At 40.2% G+C, this 25,079-nt stretch overlaps 1 protein-coding gene across 4 annotated transcripts in view; it reads right to left on the bottom strand.

The window, feature by feature from the left end:
* LOC129143237 (immunoglobulin kappa variable 2-28) overlaps nt 1-25,079 on the bottom strand; it is a 167,189-nt gene that overhangs the window by 2,421 nt on the left and 139,689 nt on the right. For 3 of the 4 annotated variants that reach the window (XM_063789652.1, XM_063789651.1, XM_063789653.1), the window contains exon 3: nt 1,646-1,683. In XM_063789652.1, coding sequence (XP_063645722.1) covers nt 1,646-1,683 — 38 coding nt within the window. Of the gene's footprint in view, nt 1-1,645; nt 1,684-19,349; nt 19,645-19,768; nt 19,923-25,079 lie in introns of those variants that run through there. The other variant, XM_054678580.2, reaches the window with a different exon arrangement.

Genomic DNA, 25,079 nt, shown 5'->3' with positions numbered 1-25,079 from the left:
CCTTAGTGGCATTATTTGTATCACTGTGCATCAGGAAAGCTGGCTACGGCAGCATTAATCGGGCAGACACGGGGTGGCCACGGCCACTAGCGGCAAGGCGGCTGCCCCAAGAGCGCGGTGGCATGGTCACCAAAGCCACTCAATCAAGAAAGACCGCGGCTCTGTCTACAGCTCGCGGTGCCACGGCCTTCTTGGCAGAATAAAAATGTAGACAAGTAATAACAGAGGATAATGAAAGAATATACTCTTTAAAATATTTCCTATTTTTTTCACAGACCCACGGTCATTAAAAAATGCAATTATTTACTTTTTTTCATTTAAACACATTTCTTTGAGATTGAGCTTTTGGGAATAACCACCTTTCCACCATTACAATAAGAGATAATTTCACGTTTAGTCTAATGTACAAACTGGATTTTTAAAAAATGAGCTCTATCTGTGAAGCCCTTATTCCTATAGAATGTGTCTTTTTGAGTTTATTACTTATTACAGACTCTAAAAACAACATTGCTGCTGATTTTCAAGTAAGCTGCCTCTCCTACATAGCAAATAGGTACACTTCACTTTTTCCTGATTTTTCTTAGGGTGTGCTATTGATTTTTATAGTTGTCTGGCAAAATAATTTATCAAACAAAAGGGAGAAAGACTAAAAAATATATTTTTCCACTTTTCTGTATCATGCATAATCAGCAACAACCAATACAATATTTGGCAAGAGTGAACAAAAATAAATTTACTTTTGCTCCTTAGAAATACAAGGGTTCCTTTTTAGTTACACTTTTTTTTTTTTTACTTTGTGTCATTCAGTTTAGAGCAATTTAATCTTTTTTTCTCCAAATCCATTTTTGAAGCTGAGTTTAACTTTTGCAACCCATGGCAAATCTTAAATGCCCTCATTTACCCATCTTTACCAAACTCCTATTTAAGCCTCTAAAAGTCAATACTGGCCATCAGACCCAAATTTCAGAAGACAATAGTGAAAAATTACTTACGTTTAATCTCCAGTCGTGTCCCTTGGCCGAAGGTGATCCACAGTGTTAACTTAATTACTTTCCCCTTAACAAAAATCTCTTCTCGCTGTTAATATCACTAACCTGACCGATGCAGAGAAAATCTTGCAATTGAGATGTCTCACTTAACTGGCTAGCGCTTGGCTGTTCCTTAAGATGAACTAATTTTCTATCCCTTACTCATCTGACTTTTTGAAAGAATCTGGTACTCTTTGGAATTGACCTGAGCTAATATCTCAAACACAAAAACGCTCCAAATTTACAACCTTATAAGAAAAAGCATTAGGAAAGTGCACTTACGTTTGATCTCCACCTTGGTCCCTCCACCGAAAGTGAGCCACAGTGAGGGATCTCACCCTTTCCCCTCAACAAAAACCTCTCTTGAAGCCAATCATATGAGATAGGCTGCTTGTTCAGAGAAAAATCTAGCTATTTCTTCCCCATTTCCCCCATGAATCCTATTCTCCCCTCAAACCCAATGATTTGTCTATTTGCTCAGCTTTTTAAGTTCATTTTCTGGTGTCCTGCTATTTACTTCTGGGTCACCAGGTTTGTTTAACCAAAATATCACAAAACTTGCACAAATGATACAATGGCACTAAAATCTCACGAATAATTGAGACAGATGTACTTACGTTTGATATCCACTTTGGTCCCAGGGCCGAAAGTGAATCACAGTGATTCGTCTTAACTTTTCCCTTTACAAAAACCTCCCTGAAAGCTCAGCAAGCCTCTTTCCCCCAATGAAGTTATTTTGATTTAGAAATCTTAAAAATTAGCCACAAGCTAGTCTCCTGTGGAACAATTTCCCCTCCTCTGTACCTAACCTGGGAATGAAGTTTGTTAGATCCCTGGCATCTGACTAATGAAAATCCACACAAAGGAACACAAAGTAAACTAACTAGCAACAGTGAAGAATCAGTGGAAAAAAGTACTTACGTTTGATCTCCAGCTTGGTCCCCTGGCCAAAAGTGTACTGATCTTGTGCATCTTGCAGGCAGTAATAAACTCCAACATCCTCAGCCTCCACCCGGCTGATTTTCAGTGTGAAATCTGTCCCTGACCCTCTGCCACTGAACCTATCTGGCACTCCAGAGAACCGGTTGGAAACTTCATAGATCAGGAGCTGTGGAGACTGGCCTGGCTTTCTGCAGAAACCAATACAAATAGGTGTATCCATCACTATACAGGAGGCTCTGACTAGACCTGCAGGAGTTGGAGGCCTGCTCTCCAGGGGTGATAGACAAGGAGAGTGGAGTCTGGGTCATCACAATCTCTGCACTGGATCCTAAAATAAATAGAAAGAAGTGGAAGGATATGTACAAATATCATGTGTCATTTTTCATAAATTTTCATTTTTTATTTCAGGCTATATAATTTTTTGTTGTTTGTATTTATACACTAAACATATTCCAAATTTGCAAGCCTCAAAGGGGATTCTAGAAGTCACCTACACCATCTCCCTTTCTCTGTGTGACAATCTTCACCAGAGCACACAGGTCCTTGCTTCTTTTTGAATCGTCCTCACTCTCACAGATTTAAACCTCACATTCCCCATCCTGGAGAACAAGACCTGTACATCTAACACATGGGCAGGGCAGAACACACATGGAAGGCAGTGGGGCCCCCAGGCTTACCTTCCCACCCCATTCTCCTCCCACATCTCCTTCTGTCCTTACCAGGGACCCAGAGCATTAGCCCCAAGAGCTGAGCAGGGAGCCTCATAGTGAGAAGGTGAACTGAGGAGTCCTGATCAGTCAAGGCAAGGGTTAGAGCTGAGCTTTTATCTCAGACCCACAAGGGAAGGTCCTCCCTAGAGGACAATATGCAAATCCCCCGGTGGGTGCAGTGATGCTAAGCGCAACAACAGGAGGATGAGGGCTTCTCTTGTGGGCAAGGGGACATAAAATATCCTGCGTGTTTCAAGGAAAACTAACCAAGATAAAATCTGTGTTGCTTCAGTTGGAGAAGAGACATATTATAATATTTCCTTTTCTTTCCACCTGTTTTTCAACAGTTCTTTAGCACTTTTCCAGGCACATTTTGCACTTGTCTTTAATAAAGTTGAGTTTCCATAAATATTGGCTGATTCTTTTTTCTTGCCTCCAATTTTCTTTAAAAGAATCTAGGTTTGGCTTTTCTATTTTTTTTTTTCATTGAAATAAACCACATATAAAGGGCAGAAATCCTAAATGTGGAATGAATAAAGTTTTATGTATATTCACTATCCAGCTGAAACTATAGAATATTTCAAAATTTCTGGATGATTCTCTCGTACACCTTCCCATTCAATAACTGCCTCCCCATCCCAACCAAAGTAACTGTCTTTCTGACATCTACCACAATAGTTTGTTTGTACTTGGTAGTGAATATCATAGAAATTGAAGTAAACATTTTTTTATCATTGTGTCTATTTTTTTCCCAGTTCTTTACTATTTGGAGGCCTTTATTTCTGCTTGTGGATTCAAATTACTGTCCTCTATAATTTCATGTGATTCTGAGCAATGTTTTCTTAAATTTATTTCAGATAATTTATTGAATATCTGCAAGTAATAATTTCTTTTCATTTGTGTTTATCAAGGTAAGGACTAAGCTCTGATTTTTTTTTCCTTGTCTCAGTTCCTATCTAAGGAGTCTGGGGAGTCATGCCCTACAAACTATAAATTCTCATCAGATGGGTTTTATTTAACCCTACATATCCTTGGACTTACTTTCCAACCTGACTGTGGTGTAACATTATGCAACAAGGCAGAAAATTAAAATATTTTACCCCAAAACATGTTTCTTTGCCCTATCTTGAAATGGCCTTGCAAAGCTGTCCTTTGTGGGGAAAAATTTGCATCTGTAAAGAATCTCTATTAACATAGCCAGATCTTTTTCTTCCAGGCTCTCCCAATCTTAAAGAAGAGTCTAGCACATTTTAAAGACCTGAATAGGAAATATTTGTAATCTATTGTCTCTAAGGGCAGCCACTATATGACTTCAAAAGAACCTTGGTCTTCCACAGTCTTTTATCTTAACCTGAACATTTATTTTCTATTGATCCCAGGTCTTTAGACAAACTCAACCAATTGTCAACAAGGAGATGCTAGTTAGAGCCTGGAACCTCCCCCGCTTCACCACCCCCCATCCTCACCCCTGCTTTGAGTTGTCCCACCTTTCTGGACCAAAACAATGTATTTCTTAAATGTGTTTGATTGACATCTCATGCCTCTCTAAAATGTATAAAACCAAGCTGCGCCCCAACCACCTTGGGTACATGTTCTCAGGACCTCCTGAGGGTTGTGTTGGGGGCCACGGTCACTCATTTGGCTCAGAATAAATCTCTTCAAATATTTTAGAGAGTTTGACTCTTTATCGACAAAGAAATATGTTTAGTTTGCTTTATTCTTAAGGTATACTTTTGCTGCATATAGAACTTTGGGTTGATTTTTTTCTTTCAACATTTGAGTATGCCATTCCACCGTCTTCTAGTCTCCATTAGAAATAACGGACCCTTATTCAGTGTCTACATTATTGTATCTTTGTACATAGTGGTTTTTTTTCTCTTGAAGATTTTCCCTTTGTAACTGTATTTCAGCATTTTAATTACAATGTGTGTAGTTATGAATCTTTTTTGCTTCCCCTGGATGTGTTTCATCACATTTCTTGGATCTATATAGTAATGTATTTCAATACATTTGAAAAGATGTTCCCATTATTTTTTCACATACTTTTTCAGCTCCTTTCTCTCTCCCTTCTCCTTTGTGACTCCCATCCACATTTGTTGGTGTTCTTCACACTGACCTATACATCTCTGAGGTCTTGCTTGGCTGCTTACATCTTTATTCTTTGGAACAGATTATTTCTATTGGTTGATCTTCAAGTTCACTGATTCTTCTGACACTGTCAACTATTGTGGTACCTATCTAAATTTTCAATTGAGTTATTCTACTTTTCAGTTTTAAAATTCTCTTTTGGTATTTTTTTGTCTTCATAACTTCCACTGTTCTATTGAAAGTCACTATTTTGAAACCACCTTTGCAAAAATTTTAATAGTAAGAAAATTATGGCAGTAAAAGAGATCTGATCTAACCCACCTCCCCATCTTGCATTTTCCTTAATTATTCCTGGGCTTTTGGGCAGAGCTAACTTTGGAAGCCATTTAGGTTATAGTTTAAATGATGATATGGGTTATCCAAAACTCAGCTACCTTTGTAAAGATCATGAAAGGCCATCAAATAGTGGGAAAAAAGGAGCCTGATTCTGCTAAGGTGTGGACTGGTCACCAGATACTCCTTCAGATAACACCACTATTGTAGATTGGCCTTTTAAGATATATTTTCAAGTATTGTTGCATATCTGACAACAATGGCTCCACCTGGACCTGCTAACCCGCATCCTGTGGCCCCACTCAGGAGAGATTCAGCTCCAGAGGACAGCTCCGACATTTTATGACTTCATTTCTGACCCAACCAATCAGCAGCAAGCACCCATTACCTGGCCACCCCTTCCTCCAAACTGCCTTTGAAAAACCCCTAACTACAGGCCTTCAGGGAGATTGATTTGAGTACTAACTCTGTCTCCCATGTGGTGTGGCCAGCCTTATGTCTACTAAAACTCTTTATTGCAAATGAAACTGACTTTGCAAAATTATGACTGAGACAGTGAAAGAGGTCTAAATTACCTGACTCCATCTTGCTTCTAACCTCCAAGTTGTCCTTGTTCATTCCTGGGCATAGGCTGAACTAACTTTGAGAGGAATTTAGTTTAGAGTTTAAAACAAAGACAATAACAGCCTTTTCCCAAGGCAGATGTTCTTCTTGCCTGGGGTCTAGATAGGCTTTGTAGGACTAACATTAGCCACAAGATTGGAAATTATGGTTTATGAGTCATGCAGCTGGAGGCTACAAGGTTCTGACCCCCTCAAACTGCTCCTAAGATCAGTGCTTGAGATATTTTGCAGATCTTGCACTTGACGGATCAGCTGGCACCACCCAGATCAATAAACTGCTAATCTGATCTTATGGTCTCCCACCCAGGAACTGACTCAGTGCAAGAAGACAGCTTTGACTCCCTATGATTTCATCTCTGACCAATCAGCACTCCTGGCTCACTGGCTCACCCACCACCCACCAAGTTGTCCTTAAAAATTCTGCTCCCTAAATGCTCAGCAAGACTGATTTGAGTAATAATAAAACTCTGGTCTCCCGCATAGCCAGCCCTGCCTGAATTACTCTTTCTCTGTTGCAATTCCCCTGTCTTGAGAAATCAGCTCTGTCTAGGCAGCAGGCAAGGTGAACACATTGGGCAGTTACACAATGTCGTGGTCTTCATTTGTGCAGTGGTTAGGAAAAAATCCCTCAGCTAGGTACAATGTGTTTAATCATTTTTTTCATATTTTCCATTTTAAGTATTTGATCATAGAGTACTGATCGAAATAAATAAATTTTTTAAACATCTTTAAAATAACTCTATTGAATTCAACATCTCATTTGGTCTTTTACAACTGCAGGAGGTGAGCAGCAGGTAAGCAAGCAAAGCTTCCTCTGTCTTTAGAGCCTCTCCCCATTGCTTGCATTACCACCTGAGCTCCACCATCTGTCACATCAGCAGCAGCATTAGATTTTCACTGCAGTGCAAACCCTATTTTGAACTGTACATGTGAGGGATCTAGGTTGTGTGCTCCTTATGAGAAACTAATGCCTGATGATCTGTCACTGTCTCCCATCACCCCCAGATGGCATCATCTAGTTGCGGGAAAACAAGCCCAGGGCTTCCACTGATTCTACATTATGATGAGTTGTGCAATTATTTCATTATATATTACAATGTAATAATAATTGAAATGAAGTGCACAATAAATATAATGTGCTTGGATAGTCCTGAAACCATCCCCCACTCTGAGACCCATGGAAAAATTGTCTTCCACGAAACCAGTCCCTGGTGCCAAAAAGGTTGGGGACCACTGCTATAGATAATAGAAACCAGGATTGTCATTTCAAGAAACAGAAATCACAAATAAGAAAATGAGGAAAAATAGAATGATACTTGTGGAATTGCTCCTTAGGAGCTTATGTTCTTTTCTTACTTATATTTTCATTTGTATATTTTAATTAGTTTTGAAATAAATTTAGATTTATGCAAAGTTTCAAAAGTAGTAGATTGTTTCAATATACTTCTCCTCCACCTTCTCTTAATATTAAACATCTTAAATAACCAAAGGGGGATGATATAAAATGAAAAATTAATATTGATACAATAGTATTTACTCCATGTTTGGATTCCACTAAATTTTTCACTAAAGATTCTTTCAAGTTCCAGTATCAAATCCAGGATGACATATTGCACTTAATTTTCTTGCCTCCTTAATCTCCTCCAATCTGTGATCATTGTTTATTCTTTCTTTGTCTTTCATGACCTCGATGCTTGTAAAATGTACTATCAATGATTTTTAAGATTGCCCTTCTAATTTTCTCTATTAATTAATTCAGATTATATGTTTTTGACAAGAATATCACAAAAGAGATGGTCCTTGTCAGCCAGTGCATCATCTTGAGTTGCATAATGTCAACATGTCTTGTTACCTGTGATGATGAAGGACCGTGATCAATAAAATCCTTTTTGTAAAATGTTTTGGACAAAGGGAACACACGAAACTGCTTTCACTGCTCTTCCTATTTGGTCATGTCCTCACATTATTAGAAATAATTTATTTTTCTCTGAGCCTGCCATTACTTTTTTTTTTTTCAGAATTTAGTTATTTTTGAAGTCTGCTAACCAATTAAGAATATTGAAAAAATAATGTTCATTCTTAAACAGTAAATTTTCAGTGATGCCATTTACCAATGGAATGTTGTTAGCTTGAATAATGGAACAGGGGAATAGAATTATTAAAACATAGAAGTATTACACCAACAGACAGCTGTTACTAAGCCATGTAATTGGATAAATGAATTGAATTTTCTACCACTAGGAATGTTATAGAAATCAAATGGAAAGATACTGCAAGCACTGAGCTGCTCCTAACTGGAGAGATTGAAATACAATTGCTGCCATATTATATAATTCACACAGTTGAGACACAACATTGGAGAAAATGAAAGTCTAGGGCCTCAGTTTAACATATATAGCATTTGTTATGAAGAATACATATTTTTCCAAGTTTTTGCATTTGTCATCTGATGAATCAATGGGATTATGATTGAGTGTTGCTAGGGGTATGGAAAGAGGAGCTATTAGAGAAGGGCTACCAGACTTTACTGGATATAATTAGCCTAACTTGGACTTGTGGAGAAGAAGACTTAGAAGAAAAGCATTTGGAAAAGCCACACATGTTTTAAAAATCAAATACTTGCATCTTGAAAAACTATTTCCAGAGAAAAGCAATGACTTAGCAAAAAAGTTAAATGACAGTTTAGGTGACCAATTCAGTCTCATACACGTGCAGCTGCTTTGCTCTTTTTGCCTTGCATCCCTGAGGTCTCAGAAGGGCCTAGGCTTGAAAGGACTTGTTTCCCTAGGAATCAAGCAAGTAAGAAAATAAATTGACAACATACTTAGAGGAGAAGCCTGTCAAACTTCCAGGGGAAAACCTGGGATTAGGGGAAGCCAGGAAGAGCATGGCTGAGCCAGAAAGGGTGGAGCACATGAATCTCATGGAGATGAGCCATAAGGCAGGAAGTTGAGAATCAGAACAGCTGATTTAGAACAGACCAGTACCTCCTTATGGATCTGACACTGTGTATGGTCCAGTGGAATCTGCAATGAGGCTGTGAGTTGAGCAGCAAAGTCAGGGCAAGGCAAACTGTTCTTGGAGCCATGGACAACAGGAGAGTATTTCTTCAGGGCCAGTGATACAGGGGGCCTGAGAAGAGGGACTCAGGATGGAGCCCTCTGGGAGCTGCCTCAGCAATGCTGTCTGGACACTGATCATTTAATGAGAGGGACCCCTGGGCTTAGAGCCACACCACATCTTCCCACCTCCTTCAAGGGCTCCTCACCATTTCTACCTCACCTCAACTTCCTTCTTGTCTAAGAGGAGCAGCTGCTCAGACACTGATTCCCTGGAGGAAGCAGATGCTCAGCTGAGCAGAAGGGTTGACCCTGCATGGGAGTGTCACGTGTGTCCGTGTAAAGAGAGTCCACCAACAGGCTCTGTGTGAGCAACAAGGCTGTTTATTTCACCTGAGTGCAGGCGGGCTGGTCCGAAAAAGGAGTCAGCAAAGGGTGGTGGGATTATTATTAGCTCATATAGGTTTGGGATAGGCCTACAAAGTACATTCTCAAAGGCGAGGAGAATATTACAAAGTACCTTTTTAAGGGCAGGGGACACTATATCGTATCAGTTAGGGTGGGGCAGGAACAAATCACAATGGTGGAATGTCATCAGTTAAGGCTATTTTCACTTATTTTGTGGATCTTCAGTTGTTTCAGGCCATCTGGATGTATACATGCAGGTCACAGGGGATGTGATGGCTCAGCTTGGGCTCAGAGGCCTGACAGGGAGGTGTATGTTTAGGGCCGTTCCACTGTATAGGGTCCCAGTGAGTGCGCTGCTCACAGAAGTAATATGCAACGTTTCCTGGCTCCACATTGGTGATTGTGAGTGTGAACTTCCTCCCAGACCCACTGCCACTGACATGGGCTGGGACCCAGGAGCCCTGTTTGTCACCATATAGATCAGTGGTTGAGGAGATTGGTGTGGCTTCTGTTGGAACCCGTTCAAGTAGATGTCTCCATTCCTATGGATGAGATTGCGACTGGCCTTGCAGGAGACAGAGACCCTGTCTCCCACGGCCACAGACAGGAGGGATGGGGGCTGAGTCAGCACAGTAGCCTGATGGGAAAGGGTGGAAAAACAATTGATCAGTCTGAATACAAGTCAAAAACAATGGTTGTGAATGAAAAAAAAAAAAAAAGATACATCATATCTAGGTGTTCTTCAGGTTTTTAAGCCTCTGCCATCTGAATGAAAGGCTGAAATAAAAACTTTGGCCATTGATCTTCACTGTCTCACCCACTGGATAAGAGTGGCCACCACTGTTCTCATCCTGAAAATTACATATACGTACAAAGAATCCTGTACCATGAATGCAGAGCACCAGGGTCAAGAGGATCCATCCCAACAAGACCATCCTGGGCAGGGGAATCTTCTAGAAGTCTGTTTTCAGCCTAGATGAGCAGAATCAGATAACAGGTTCACTTTCACACCTTAGATGGAGCGGTCAAATAGCCCATGTATGTTTCTGTGCAAAAGACCTTGAGTGCTAGGCATTCAGCTCTGAACCTCAGTCAAAGCTTCCTATGAGAGAGAATGCCTCGCTGCGGCTCCCACACCGGCTGTACTCAGATGCCTGGGCATGGTCCAACCATGGGCTCAGGTTGAGCATAACCATGATTTAAGGATAAATATCCCGGGGGTCAGCTGACCTTCTGAAGTGTCAAACATGATATTAAAGGATCAATATGGGAAAGGAAAAATGTCACTAGGTTGTGATTTTTCATTTAGTTCAGACAGCTATTTCTTCTGCCCATTTTTCTTTCCTGAATGGAGTCATAGATATAAATCTAACCAAATATACAATTTTCATTGTCCTCTTAATCATTGGCAAACTATATCTACACTTCTGGAGCATCCGAGAAGCTAGCCCATACCAGTGCTATCTTTGGAGCCAGGCGGTAACTGTGGATGTGAGCAAATGACAGTTAGATCTACAAGTCTCCAAGACCATGACCACTGGCCTGGGAGGACCTGCAGGCTTTGCACGTCCTCATATCTGGATGAAAAACATCTTGATCCTTGTCCTTTTGATGCCCTTCAATTACTAGGCCACACTCCAAAAACCTAGTCCTCACTCCTCTCCTTTGCTAGACAGACCCTCTCACTCACAGCTCTTCCTCATGGACATTTCCTGTGAATCATTTCTCCAGGCTTACACACACTCTGCATGTCACAGTATGTGACAGAGGGAACTGATGTCTAACCAATTACCCGTTGATTAGGTTGTTCTGAGTCCTAAGTGTTAATTGTCCTTCTGCAATAGAGTCAGCTAGAAAAATGAGAAGCGCGAAGAGGTGTAAAATTATTAGTGCACGAAAATGGTAAGCTATGAACTGGGATGATGAAGTAATAATAGTAATAGTAATAATAATAATAATAATAATACCCAGAACTAGCCTGGACTCTGGGCCATTATTAATCCGAGATCCCAGAGCCCTCTCTAGAATCGCTATTGCACACGTGCCCCCTCTTGTGGTCAACTCTGCCAAGACACCTGGTGTTTTTTCCTGGTACTTAACAGAGTCATTCCTAGTGAATAAGGTAAGTCTTTTTTGCATATTCTCAAACACGCTTTGTTGTTTGTTTGCTTACTTGCTTGTTTATGATGCCTAAAACAATCATAAATGTTTTTCAGGCACTATCCAAGACTGTGGGAACATAAGCGAGTGGTAGGTAGCTTTCAGTTAGATGTTAAAACTATGAATTGGGATTTCCTCATGTCTGGTTTCCAAGTGTTGTGGAGGCCACACAACATGTTGCTGTCCAACGCTCTCTAGCTAGCAATAGAGTGACCGTAAGTTTATCAGACTTGAGGCCCACAGCGGCTCAGTCGGTGATTTCTTACTCCACTCTTTCGTTGTTCCCTCAGTAGGACATCTGTGGGCAGTTTCCACCATGTCTATGCCTCTGGCCTCTCTCAGCTCCCCTGCAGTGTTGCGGGTCAGGGCTGATGGCTGCACAGAGAAAGGTCTTCATATTATCAGCTCTGGCTAGAGCTCAACTTCAGAGCAGGACAGTGCCCTCCAGATGATTACAGAGCAGGAAGACTGCCTCTTCTGTCTCATTTGTCTTCTCTAAATGGAGTACATTCTAGATTTTTATGCAATATTTACATTCCAATATTTATGGAATGATTCAAATTATTTTTCAAAACTGTATTGGAAGCTGTGTCTGAAGGCGGGGAGCAATGCTTTTTTTTTGTTTGTTTGTTTGTTTGTTTTGTTTTTGAAACGGAGTTTCACTCTTGTTGCCCATTCTAGACTGCAATGGCATCGTCTTGACTCTCTGCAACCTCCGCCTCTGGGGGTCAAGCGATTCTCCTGCCTCAGCCTCCCAAATTGCTGGGATTACAGGCGGAGCAATGCTTTTCAAAATGACTTTGCTCTCTGGTTCCACACAAGGCACTGAAGCCTGCGGAATTTAGGGCTTCACGTGGGTTCGAGGGTCCCAGGCTGCCGCCTCATCACTCAGCCTCCTTTTCTTGCCCAGTGCTCTGTGTTCTTTCTCTGGTCAGGAAATTCTCACACATTTTGGTCTAAAATGGAAGGAGTGTTGCTTCTTTCACCTGAGGATCAATCAATTTACAATTTTTGAGACAATAATTTACACTTAATTAAATCAAATCACGTTCATCATATTTGTCTAGAAATGATTTTATTCTTTTTATTTATTACAAATTGCCTCATGGCCTGACCAAACTTCCAGCGGATCACTTGCAAGAGCAAATTTAACTGTCAAATTTACCGTTACATTCATCCATTGAGTTATTGGTTTGAATTACTTTATATTTGACATTTGTTTGATTTCTTTTTATAGTTTCTGGTTCTCTGCTAAAATTCTTGATCTTGTCATAGAATGCATTCAGCATATAATATACTATTGGCCCAATATCCACAAATGATTTTGGTCCCTTTCTGTTGCCTGTTTTTTTCTCTCCATTTTGTATGTTTGGGTATTGTTGATTGAAATCACACTATGTTTAATACACTTAATATCTATGTAGATTTAAACTGATACTTGCCGTACAACATTTTAGAAGCAATTTTGGGCTCTGGAATAATTTTCACACTCCAGAGAGGATTTACTTCTTATTCTGCCAGAATGAAATGCTAGGGCTGTACCAAGTTAATGCCATCAAAGGACTGCACTACTTTTGGCCTGGGTATCAGCACGGTGGTGCCTTGCTACTCCTGGTGCAACCTCCTCCCGGTATGTTTCCCTAGCAAGATTTCACCTCAAGACCTCGGTATGTGTCAGGATCCCTCCTTTTCTGCAGTCGTTCGGGACAGTTTTTCACCTGTGGCCATATGAGATTTTTTTAAAGCTCTGATGGACTCCGAGGCCTCTTGGCCCCTCCTTTCTTTCAGATTTTCAGGACTGGGCCTCTATTTCTGAGCCTGCTTATGTCTCAAGGGACACTGAAGGCACAAAACTAGTGCTCACCTGTCTATGCTTCCCTGCTTTTCTTGTCTCCTTGAAGACCTGCTGGGTTGTAATGTTTAATGCCCCATCATGGAGGTAGATGGGCCAGTTTCCTAATTAATAATTATTAAGTTGAGGCCAAGAAAACTTGAGAGAGTGTTTATTGTTCCCACAGAGGATGCCTGTGTGGGGTGGGCACGAGCTGGTGCAGACCTGCCTGAAGAGGCAGAGTTTAGGCTTTTAGAGTTGGTAAGCGGGGAGAGTGACAGAATGTTCTCCCTGTGAGCTGGAGGGTTGTGGGGAATTTCCTACCAGTGCTTATAGAGATATGGGCAGAGAAAAAAGGAGGAGGGGCTTGGAGGATGTCAGGGATAAAACATCAAAAGTAATCAGACTCTCAGACATGGTGATGCTCTAATGCCTTCAAACACGTTTTCATATTTTATTCAGCTTTTTTTAGGTGTACCCAGAAGGTTGGTTCCACATAAGCCGTTCCACCATTTTACAGAAGTGGAAGTTGCAAAACAATTTTTAAATTATGAAATGGTTCAAATTTAAAAATATGGTGAGAAATATTGTATATATAATTACTGGGTGGAGCAAAATAATGATAAATAATGTTATCAAATGTTTACTATTTATAAACATTTTAAAAACATCTATTCAACTCTTATAATACCATATGATGTAGTTATTTCTTTATTTTTTATTATTACAGATGGGAAAACCAAGCAAAGAAAGTTTAAGTAACGTCCTGAAAGTCACACAGCTGTTAAGTGGATGAGCCCAAATTCCCATCAAATGTGTATGGTTTCGGTTCCTGTCTTTCATCATGGGATAAAGTAGTATCCAAAGGCCCTTTCTGAGGGGTTCATTAGATTTCCCACTTAGATATCAGTCATTTTGACAAGAGAAAGAAGTGGATTGGTGTCCTCTCGCTGTCCAGATTTCTCACACCGTGACAGGCAAGCTCCTATGTTGTTGACAGTAACAGTACGCTACATCTTCAGCCTCCAGGCTGCTGATGGAGGGGATGAAATCAGTCCACCCACTGTCACTAATCCTGGCAAGGACAGCAAGGTGCAGGTCATAATTACTATAAATAATAAGATTCAGAGCCTGACCTGGTTTTTGTTGGCTCCAATTCAGGCAGCTATAAATATCGTCACAGCTTCTCAGCTGATGGTGGCCTTTCAACTTCTCTCAGGAAGCTTTGTCTGAAAGTTTTGTAAGTTTGGGCACGATAATGTTCCCATTGACAACTGAAATGAAAAAAAAAATCACATGAGAATTGGTGATGTAATTGAGGTTAAATACATCACACTTCATGGTCTTCTCAGGTCACTCAAGTGTGTGAGTTCCCCGTGAGAAGTCACAATTCACAGATGCAAAAAAGCCCTCAGAACTCATCTTACAATGAGAAGAAAGGCTGTTTCCTCATCATGTGGGAGCCTCATAATTTCAGCTCCTAACTGTGAGCAAGGCATCTATCTCAGACCAATTCCACTGAGTCAGGGTGAAGTCAGACAGGCGCATACACAGTAAGAATCGCAGGATACTAAACTGGGTTCTGCCAATACCAGGCTGAGTCACTGCTCAGCCCTAACTGATCCAGCTGTTTTTGGAGACCAGAGCCTGAGTCAGCACAGTGATTACTGCGACATCTAATTCAGAAATAGAACACAAACACATCAAATATTTTTCTGAAAATATAAGTGTTATGAAATGATATTTCCTAAGCTATCAAATATCTTAAGAAATATTTCCTTTATTTCTAATGCTTGTCCTTACTTCATGATATGCACAATTTCCCCACTCCAACCAGTATGTATTCTATTTAGATCATAAGATACGATTAGTGGTTATGTTTATGTTTGCCACTCAATATCAGCGGTATAGTACTCCAAAATCTCAAATTGCTAGAACAGCATTGTATAAAATGTTTAAGTGAAGTGATAATTCACAAATAAACATGAATTTCAGATTTGTAAAAAGAAATGAAAACACAAATGTCCTAGTAGAGCAGGATAAAATACACTTTTCTACACACAGAGTAAAGGGTAAAAATTATAAAGGGAAATATAGTTGCACATATAAGCAATTTTTAAAAATCAACTGCCATCGGCTGTGCAAACCTCAGTCCCATCAACTCTCTCACTGAAATATTTCTCAGGTTTATCTCTCTATCCCCTCCAACATCTCGATAACCACAAGGAGCCTTAAGAATGATGTTGCTCATGTTCTAATCTCTCATTGTCTAGTTTGATAAGTTATGTTGACAACTGCACAATAAGAGTGATAGGATCAAAAGACTACTGAAGACATTTCAAATGGAAAAACTAAAAGTCAGTATCTCTCATAAATATAGACAAACATTCAAAAAAAAGGGAAGATTTACCTCTATCTCTCTCAGATAATCTGCCATGCCCAACTTGAATATATTTCAGAAGTGCAAGGTTATTATAACATTACATAATCAATCCATATAATGCATCATACTGACAGAATTAAGAACAATAACTTTTATTATCTCAATAGTAGCTGGAAATCACTTGAAAGAAGTCAACAGCTATTCATAATAAAACTCTCAGCAAGCCTGGGATAATGGAAAACACCTTATTCTGATAAAGCATCTACAAATGATCCATCTTTAGAATTACTGAGGTTTAAAATTATTGAGAAGTGGTACAGGCAATTCTACAGCAAACATCTTACTTAGTGATAAAATATTAAACATTTCACTTCTCAAATTATACAAAATACTGAACCATCCACTATATGAAATCATAATGGAGGTCCTAAGACATGCAAAAATTCAAAACAAATAAACAAACAAAACCCATGGAGTATGGAAATGAATAAGCAAAACATTTGTATTTGTTGATAAAATTTGTACATAAGTTCTTAAAGAATCTAAAACTTAATCACTAGAAATAGGTCTCTGCATACAATGTGGATTAAAGGAGATATAAATAAATAGCATTTTCATGTTCATAGAACAGAAGATTTGATATTGTTAAGAGTTAATGGGTGCAGCACACCAACATGGCACATGTATACATATGTAACAAACCTGCACGTTGTGCACATGTACCCTAAAACTTAAAGTATAATACAAAAAAAGATTTCAGTTTTCTCCAATTTGATATATAGACTCAATGCAGTCCGATTAAAATCCCCAAAGGAATTTTTGAAATTGAAAAGGTGATTCTACAATTTACGTGGAAATTCAAAGGACGTAGAATAGCCAAGAAAATCTTAAGTCTAAAAATCTGGTATTATGTCTTCTGACTTTTTTTTCTGTATAATAAAGCCACAGTAATTAAGACTGTACTGTAAGTACAGAGATAGAAAAAGAGTCAAGAAAAATATTCTTTTTACACAATCATGAGATTTTTAAACACAGGCAATAGAGTGAGGTATAGGTTTTCAGTTGTGTTTTGTTTTGTTGTGTTTTGCTCTATTTTTGCAAGAAATGGTGAGGAGTTATTGAGTATGAAAATAAAAATAAATAAAACAAGACATCAAAATAAAATTCTTGATCCACCTCACCCCAGGCAAAAAACATGAATTAGAGATAGACTGTAGCCTATATGTGAGAGGTAAAATAATGATGCTTCTTCAAGAAAGCATAGGAGCATATCTTTAAGCCCTTTGGTGGTAAAAATTTATTAAACAGAGGACACACATAAACACACAAAACAAACACAGGAGAAAAAAATGACAAGTAAAATGGCAAATTAGATTACATTATAATTAAGAACTTCTAATCGTATCGATGTGTATGATTAATATAACATTACACACACAGACACTCACACACACGATTTGAACAGGAACTTCCCTAAAGATATGCAAACAGCCAATGAAAATAAATATATGAAAAGTGACTCAACATCATTACCTATTAAGGAAGTATAAATTTTAATCATGATACAACTTCAGATTTATCAGTACAGATGTTTTGTGTTGGATATGTATAGTGGAACTTTGACATAATTGACTCCATCTCAGATAAAGACTGCATTATATGTTTCATAGGGCAGCTTGCCAACAAGAATAAAATGTTTTGCCTAGAAAATAAAAAAAAAAAGGCTGCATCCAACCAGATAAGGTCACAAGCAAGCACAGTCTTGCACTATGAGTTCTCACCAGAGGACTCTGTGACCCTGAAAGTGCGGGCTGTCAGTATCTCAAAAGGGCCATCTTAATTCACAACCATCCTGTTGTCATTTGTGATAAGAACTCCTCATCTGCCTAAGAAGGCCCTGACACATCAGAGACTCTTCCTTGCAAGGACCAAGGGACCTTCAGGCCAGACCAGGATTCTTTTTGTCTTCTTCACTACCCCTGGATTGATTTGATAACTCTTTCTCCTATTTTTTTTCCTTTGGTGTTAAATGTTGCATTGTGTAAACTTTAACTTATAATGTATATGTATTCATTAAGAATACTATTATGTATGGTTTGCAATATTGATCGGCTTGTGCAATGGTTTTAGCCTGTGTGCCCGCAACACTGACAATCGAATGGCTCCTTGGGAGCTCCATGTAGCTTGCAGCTTCTGTGTTGGAAATAGCATCAGTAAAAGTCTGACATTGTGGAAAGACATAAACACGCATGGGCCTGGTTAACTCTGACCTTGGAGCGCACATGACAGGGTAGATCTATGCAAACTTGACCCCAATGCCTGAGGAAGCTGAAAGGCTGAAGAAAGAGGCTGAGCATCCAGTTTCTCAGAAAGAAACATTTAATAGAGACTTAAAAACAGAAGCCGTGTCTGTGTCTCTGACAGTAGGCAGATAAGATGGTCAATCACTTGCCATGACCCCTCTCAAATAGGGCTTGTATACCATAGGAGACCAGTGGTTCAGAAAGGATGTGTACGACAATCAAAGAATGATTACATCAAGGTTGTTTAAGGGCAGGATTTATGCTAAGTACTTGCTCTTAAATAAGATAAAATAGATAAACTGAAAATCTTAGAGACCGTCCCAGAACTCAGGTTAATCGGAAGTCAGACATGGAAAATTAGCATCCAAGATGGGGTTGCTTTGGCCTCCACCCTAGATATAATAAAAGTTTGACAGTACTGAGTACTGAAAAAGAGTGACAGCAATTGAGACTTTTATGACGCGGTTGGTTTCATGTAAACATGTTCAGCATTTCAGTAAACTATTGTCAATGTTTACTAAGACAAAATCTATGCTAACTTTATAACTCAACACTTCCATTCTTAGGAATATTCTCAAGAGAAATGAGTGCGTAAGTCCACAAAAGACAAGCGCAAGAATGTTCTTAAGGTTTTTACCAGTAATATTCTTAAACCAAAAACAAATCATTAGTTGAAAAATGAATGTATTTTGGCATATTCATAGAAAATTGTTCCTCAATAAAAAGGCACAAATTACTGCCAGAGAAACAACACAGATGAAGCTCAAAAATATTTTGATCAAAATAAGCAAAACAGCAAAGAGTAAATACTGTATGACTGCAATTATATAAAGCTTAAATATAGGAAAAATTAATAAATATTGATATGAAATACAGCAGAAGCCTAGGATGATGATAGATGGAACATGGAATTGACAGGGAAGTAACCTGGGAAGATATGTGAGATGCCGGGAAGAGTGTGGATCTTGATCTGGGTAGTGTTGGAAGAAGGTGGGATCAGAGCATAAATGTTTACAGTATACATATAGGTGCAATATGTTTATCTGATATGTTGTTGGCTGAACATACTTATATGTGTATGTACTTATGTCTGATCTTTGAAAGTTCATAATTTAGACTCTCTAATCCCCTGTATCAAAAAAAATTCTTTAAAAATATGTAGAGTACCTTCTCCTTTTCTGTATAAGTCTGACTTTTGCTGCAATCTAGACCTCCTAGGTTTAATTTTCTTTGTCCTTTATTAATAATAGTCAGGAGAGATACTTGCATATCAGCTGATGGAGCTGAGGATAAAGAAAGATAGAATGTAAATGTGCCTCCCTGACCCCTTCTACCAAAACTTTCCAGTGAGCTTCAAACCTTGGCTGCATCTGAGAACTGCTGTCAGCAGACGGTGGCACCAGGAGGAGCAGCTGGGGCAGCCCAGACTCACACATCTACTTCCCTCCATGGTTTATGTTCGGGCTTGTATCACAGTGGGAGGGGCACTGTTATACTTTTGACAGTAATAAGTTGCAACATCTTCAGGCTGCAGGCTGCTGATGGTGAGAGTGAAATCTGTCCCAGATCCACTGCCACTGAACCGAGATGGGACCCCTGATTGCAAAGTGGATGCAGCATAGATCAGGAGCTTAGGAACTTTCCCTGGTTTCTGCTGATACCAGGCTAAATAATTGCTAATGCCCTGACTCGCCCGGCAAGTGATGGTGACTCTGTCTCCTACAGATGCAGACAGGGAGGATGGAGACTGGGTCATCTGGATGTCACATCTGGTATCTGATATTAGGAACATAAAAACACATATCCACATGATTAGTAATGTTCTAAGAAGAATTTCCTGAAGTGCTAGGCATTAATGGCTACACTGGCTGAATAAAATTTTTGTTGTTTCCCTCCTTACCTGGGAGCCAGAGCAGCAGGAGTCCCAGGAGCTGAGCTGGGGCCCTCATGTCCATGCTGTGTCCGGACTGAGAGAGACTTCTGCACAGGATGTCACCAGCCTATTGATAAATGTTCAGGGCAGTAGGCGTTGCTCTGTGGGACATGCAAATCTGCACAGCTGCAAAGATGACTTATCTCAATAACACTGCACAGGCCCAGTGCCTCCCAGGTGTCCAAAGTCTGCAGAGTATGTGTTTCTCCCTGCAGGCTACAGGACAGAATCAGCCTACTGTCCTATGTGTGGAGTGTTCTTTTGCTCTCTTCATGTTTCATGACATGCTTCTCTTGCTAGCTTTCTATTTATGATAAGGTCAGCTAGGGGAAAACATCTCTAGAAACTCAAGAAATTTTAGAAGTTTCCTGCATTTGATACAGATGAGTACTATTAAGGTCAGAGAGACTTCCTTTTTGGTCCAATTCCCTGGAACCACCAGTGCTGTAAATTGTCAGTGCTACCAACAATGGATGCATTAAAGTATAATCATGATAGATAGATAGATAGATAGATAGATAGATAGATAGATAGATAGATTTGCTCATTAAAAAAGAAATAAAAAACTTAAAAAAAAAACCTAATACTTGAAAATAGTGCCACAGCAAGGAAGGGTCCTGCCACTGGCTATCTGGCATAGCTAATCTCCCATCTCCAGACACATAATTGTTATCCTCCATATCTGAATGTTCTTTCCTACCTCTTTCAGCTGGGCCAGCCAACGTGATAAATTTTCTCCCTTTACTTCTGAAAGTTCTCAGCTATATTCTAGCTCTGTATGCCATCCTACAGTCTCATGCTAGATATTTCCCCGTGCTCCCTGAATTTTATTTATGCCTTTTATTTCTCTTATCCAAGCCATTCCCCTTCAGAAGCTGAGGTGTCCTCTAAACCAAGTTGTCATCCTCTATCCCTGTGACTACTCTTATACCTGCACATTTCCAAATCACCAATCTCTTCCAGCTCCTAAGAGAAAACAGTTCTTAGTGACTGGGTTTAGGGCACTTGATCCAAGCAGGTTCAGAAAGAAAAGTATGCAACAAAAAGCCAGGGAATTGTATGGGTTACTGAGCCTACACAGTATAGAAGGTGCACCCGTGTTGTGGGGTGTAGAGGAAAGCCCACCTGGGCGTTGAAGCTATAGTTAGCAGAGACAAGTATCCCTACCTGGGTGTGCAGGATGCAAGACCCCTCCTCCCACTTACGCAGGACATTACAGCTGGATGAGGATGAGCAGGACAGTCACAAGGGTGGAGGACACTGTTGCTAATGTCAGAGCCCAGGGGGGGAAAGGGCAGCTATGCAGGGATGCAAAGTTCATGGTGGACTGGCACGGAGTATCAAGACTAATGAAGGTATGTGAGGCATAAGAGGGAAGTTGTCCGCAAGGAAAGTTTAGGTGACAGGGACAGTGGGAGATTGGTGTCACACAAAATGTTTGATCATTTAAGTAAATATGGTATGAATAATTACAGCCAAGATTCTCAGTTTGGAAAAAAAGCTACAAATATAAAAAAGGAGAAACTGTAGATTTGGATTGTAATTAGAGACATTAATGTAGATTCACTAATTTTTGGATAGTTTTATACAGATATAGATTAAAACGTAGGCAGATAGACAGGTAATTTTTCCTAGAAGCAGTAACACACAAGTCTCAATAAACACCTTGAGTGCTCAAATCTTGTTTTATTGAATATCAATCTCTATTAAAAAGAATAATTACTGGAAAAATATCTGATCTCAGGTTTAGAGCAGAAAAAACATAAGATGAGCCTGCACTTCTTGTGTCAGAAACTAAGGAAGTGCTCAGAAAATGATGGGGTAAGAGAAGAAGGTATTAGGAACTACCTTGAATGGGGCTCCCCTTAGACAAAATAGGGGAATGTTGACTCTGAAAATAAATAATGATAGTAACATATTTGTTTTAGTCTGTGCTGTTATAACACAATATTTGAAACTGGGTAATTTATCTTTTCAGTTAGAAATCTATTTCTCACAGTTCTGGAGGTGGGAAAGTCCAATACCAAGGTGCAGTTATCTGGCAAGGTCCTTCTGGCTGCATCTCCATGGTGGAAAGGCAAGACAGAGTGAGTAAGAGCAAGAAGGGGTGAAACTTGTTTTTATAAGTAACTCACTCTCACTATAACAAACTCACCCCTATCATGATGGCATTAACCATTCATGAGGGCAAAACTCTAGTGACCTAATTACCTCTTAAAGTTTCCACTTCTCAACATGGCTGCATTGGGGAGTAAATTTCTAACAAATGAACTGAGGAGGATACATTCAAATCACAGCATTCCACCCTACTCTCTCCAGTTCATGTCCTTTTCCCATGAAAAATATTCATTTTATCCCAATAGCACCTAAAGTCTCAATTTGGTCCAGCATCAACTCAAAAGTCCAAAGTCCAGAGCCTCATCTGAATCACATATGGGTGAGATTCGAGGCACTATTTATCCCAGGCAAATTAATTCCAGCTATAAGCCTGTGAATTATCAAGTTACATGCTTCCAAAATACAGTTAGCCCTCCCTACCCATGGGTTTTACATCCACAGATTCAACAACCATGGATTGAAAATAGAGTATTCAGCAGATGCAGAATCCACAGATGCAGAGGGTATACTTTTCGTATTTGCAGGTTCTTCAGAGCTGACTTCAGGACTTGAGTGTCCACAAATTATGGTATTTGTGGAGGACCCTGGAACCAATTCTCCATGGAAACTGAGGGACAACTGTACAATGGTGGGGCAGGCATAAGATAAGCATTCTCATTCCAAAAAAGAGAGATAGGTAAAAAGAAAGGGTTAACTGGTCCCAAGTAAGCCCAAAACCCAACAGGAAAAACATTAAGTCTTAAAGGTGGAGAATAATCTTTGACTTCAAATCTCGTATCTGGGGCAATCTGGGGTGGGAGTTGGTTTACCAATGCCTCAGGCAGCCCCACCTCTATGGTTTTACTGGGCTCACTTCACCCAGAAGCCTTCATGGGTTGGAGTCTTGTGCCTGCATCTTTCCCAGGCTGGAGTTGCATGCTGCTGGCCCTACAATTCTGTGGTCTCCCAGGCTGCCTCACTTTCATGGCTCTACTAGATATTGCCCTAGCAGGGATTTTCTGTGGAGGCTTTCTCCCTGCTACAAGTCTCTGCCTGGGATCCAGTATGTCCATAGCCTTTCCCAAGACTCAATCTGGCATTCTCCTTGCTGGGAATCCAGAGCCACTCTCCGGCTATCCTTTTTGGAATTCAGCCCTAAGCCCCTGGAAGCTTTTCTTTTAAACCCTCCAAACACAACCTCTGACAGGAATCTGGCTGGAACAGTCGGCATCTTCAGCAAAAACAACTGAGAAGGAGGGGAAACCTGCAAACACCACATTAGTATAGAGGAAATGCATATAATCCCTAGATTTCATGTTTTCTCCAACTGTTTTTTCCAGTTTCTTAACCATGATTCTGTTTCTATGATCTTGAAGGATGGAGACATTAAGAAGAACAAGGAGCTGTTTTATGCTTAAGATATAAAAAGAGAAATGGAGACAGGAAGACAGCAGAATTTATACATTCTTCAAAATGGTTTGGATTTCTCTAACCATGGGCATAGAATGACAAAGATGTTAGGAGAAGACATCACTTTTTATGATTTCCTGTTTTTTTGTGTCTTAGACTCCCATAAACACAAATAAGAACCCAGTCAGTCTCTTTCCCTTGAATATTTTTTCTGGATAAGTTAAAATAATTTTAGAAGCAATTACAAGAAATGATAGCAATCGCTGAAGCAGAGATAAGAATTCTGAAGTTTGGAACATTTGAGGTTGGTGCAGCAACTTGGTGACAGCAAAAGGACCCAGGTTTTTGCTACATTTATTCTTTGCACTTCAGTTTTTCAGTCTTGGGTTCAAAGCCTCATGATCTTAGGAGGGCTGCAGTGCCTCCAAGTATCAATGTGCACGCATACCTGTTCCAGGAAAAAAATGCAGGACAAAGCTCTTCACCTTCTATGCCTTTATGAGGGATCAAAGTCCTTCCCTGAAGTGCTGCTCTTCTCTGACATCTCATTGTGGAGCTCATGTGCCCCACTCCCTGCTCCTGTTCATTGTCCTTGCCATGTGCAGCAGGACGAAGCTGGTCCCTTATACGCCCAAGGAGAGGGGATGGTTGCTGTGTAGGTGCCAAGAGTTTTGCGATGTTTATATTTCACTATGTGTCTAAGTTAAGTTGCATGGGAAAGAGAAAGTTCAAGGGCCTCTTTATCTGGTGGGATTGGAGGGGGCCAGACCCTGAGGATGACAATGAAGTCAAATTTCTAATTTTTCAGTTGCCATTGCTGGCTTCACTAGTTAAGGAAATGTGGCCTGTGCAATTAAGACCAGGACAGACTTTCAGGTACTGGAATAAATGGGGGCGATATTTGGCATAGGGTCCTCAGTCCAGGACTAATGTTTGCATTACCCAAGCTGCCGGTCACTGGCCCTGGTCTGTGGCAGTAGCAGCTTCTCTCCTGAACCATGGGGCTGAGGACCTGGGGGGAACCACAGGCCCTATCCACGGGCTTCAGAGAAGGAAACTGCTCACACACCCACAGGTGCCACACCAAGCCCAGAGCCCGAGGTCAGGATGAAAGTCTCTGAGACCACAGCCTTAGGGCTGGGCCTGGGCTCCTGGGGCTGGCTGTCCTCAGCTCTGTCCTCACTGGTCCTGAGACACCAGGACCCTGTTGGAGCCAAAGAGGGAGAGTCAACAAATGTCCACAGACTTTACTCAGCGAGCCTCTGTTCTGCTTAGAAATGAAAGGAACACATGCTACAAAAATAATGAATATATGGACATACTATGTAAACTTTTAAATTAAATAGATATAATATTATGGATATAAATTATTGATGTATCTGTATATAATATGTATCTACATTATACATCTATATAATATGTATATTTATATAGAAATAGATATAACTGTTGGTATAAGGTATGATTTCAAATTTGATAAATTGAGCATGAACATTTAAAACCAGCAATAGCACACCATAAACATGATCCCTCCTGACTTCCTGAAGGTCAGGAAGCTCAGGAACCTTCCCCATGTCCCTGTTGAGCAGGACAGAGAGCCCCCAAGACCCAAGGGGGGTGTGGGGAACGCAATCAGCAGGTGGCTGGGAGATGGGCAGTGGGTCTGGGCCCTGATTGGAGAGAAGTTTTGTTCCCAGATCTCCGAGTAGACAGTTCCTCCCCTGGGGGCTCTTCTCAGACACAGCAGCACATGTGACTCAGTGGCTGTGTA

Source organism: Pan troglodytes, chromosome 12 (assembly GCF_028858775.2).
Source record: "Pan troglodytes isolate AG18354 chromosome 12, NHGRI_mPanTro3-v2.0_pri, whole genome shotgun sequence".
NCBI classification, from domain to species: Eukaryota; Metazoa; Chordata; class Mammalia; order Primates; family Hominidae; genus Pan; species Pan troglodytes.
The sequence above is the reverse complement of the archived record's forward strand: the minus strand, read 5'-3'. Positions and strand labels throughout refer to the sequence as shown.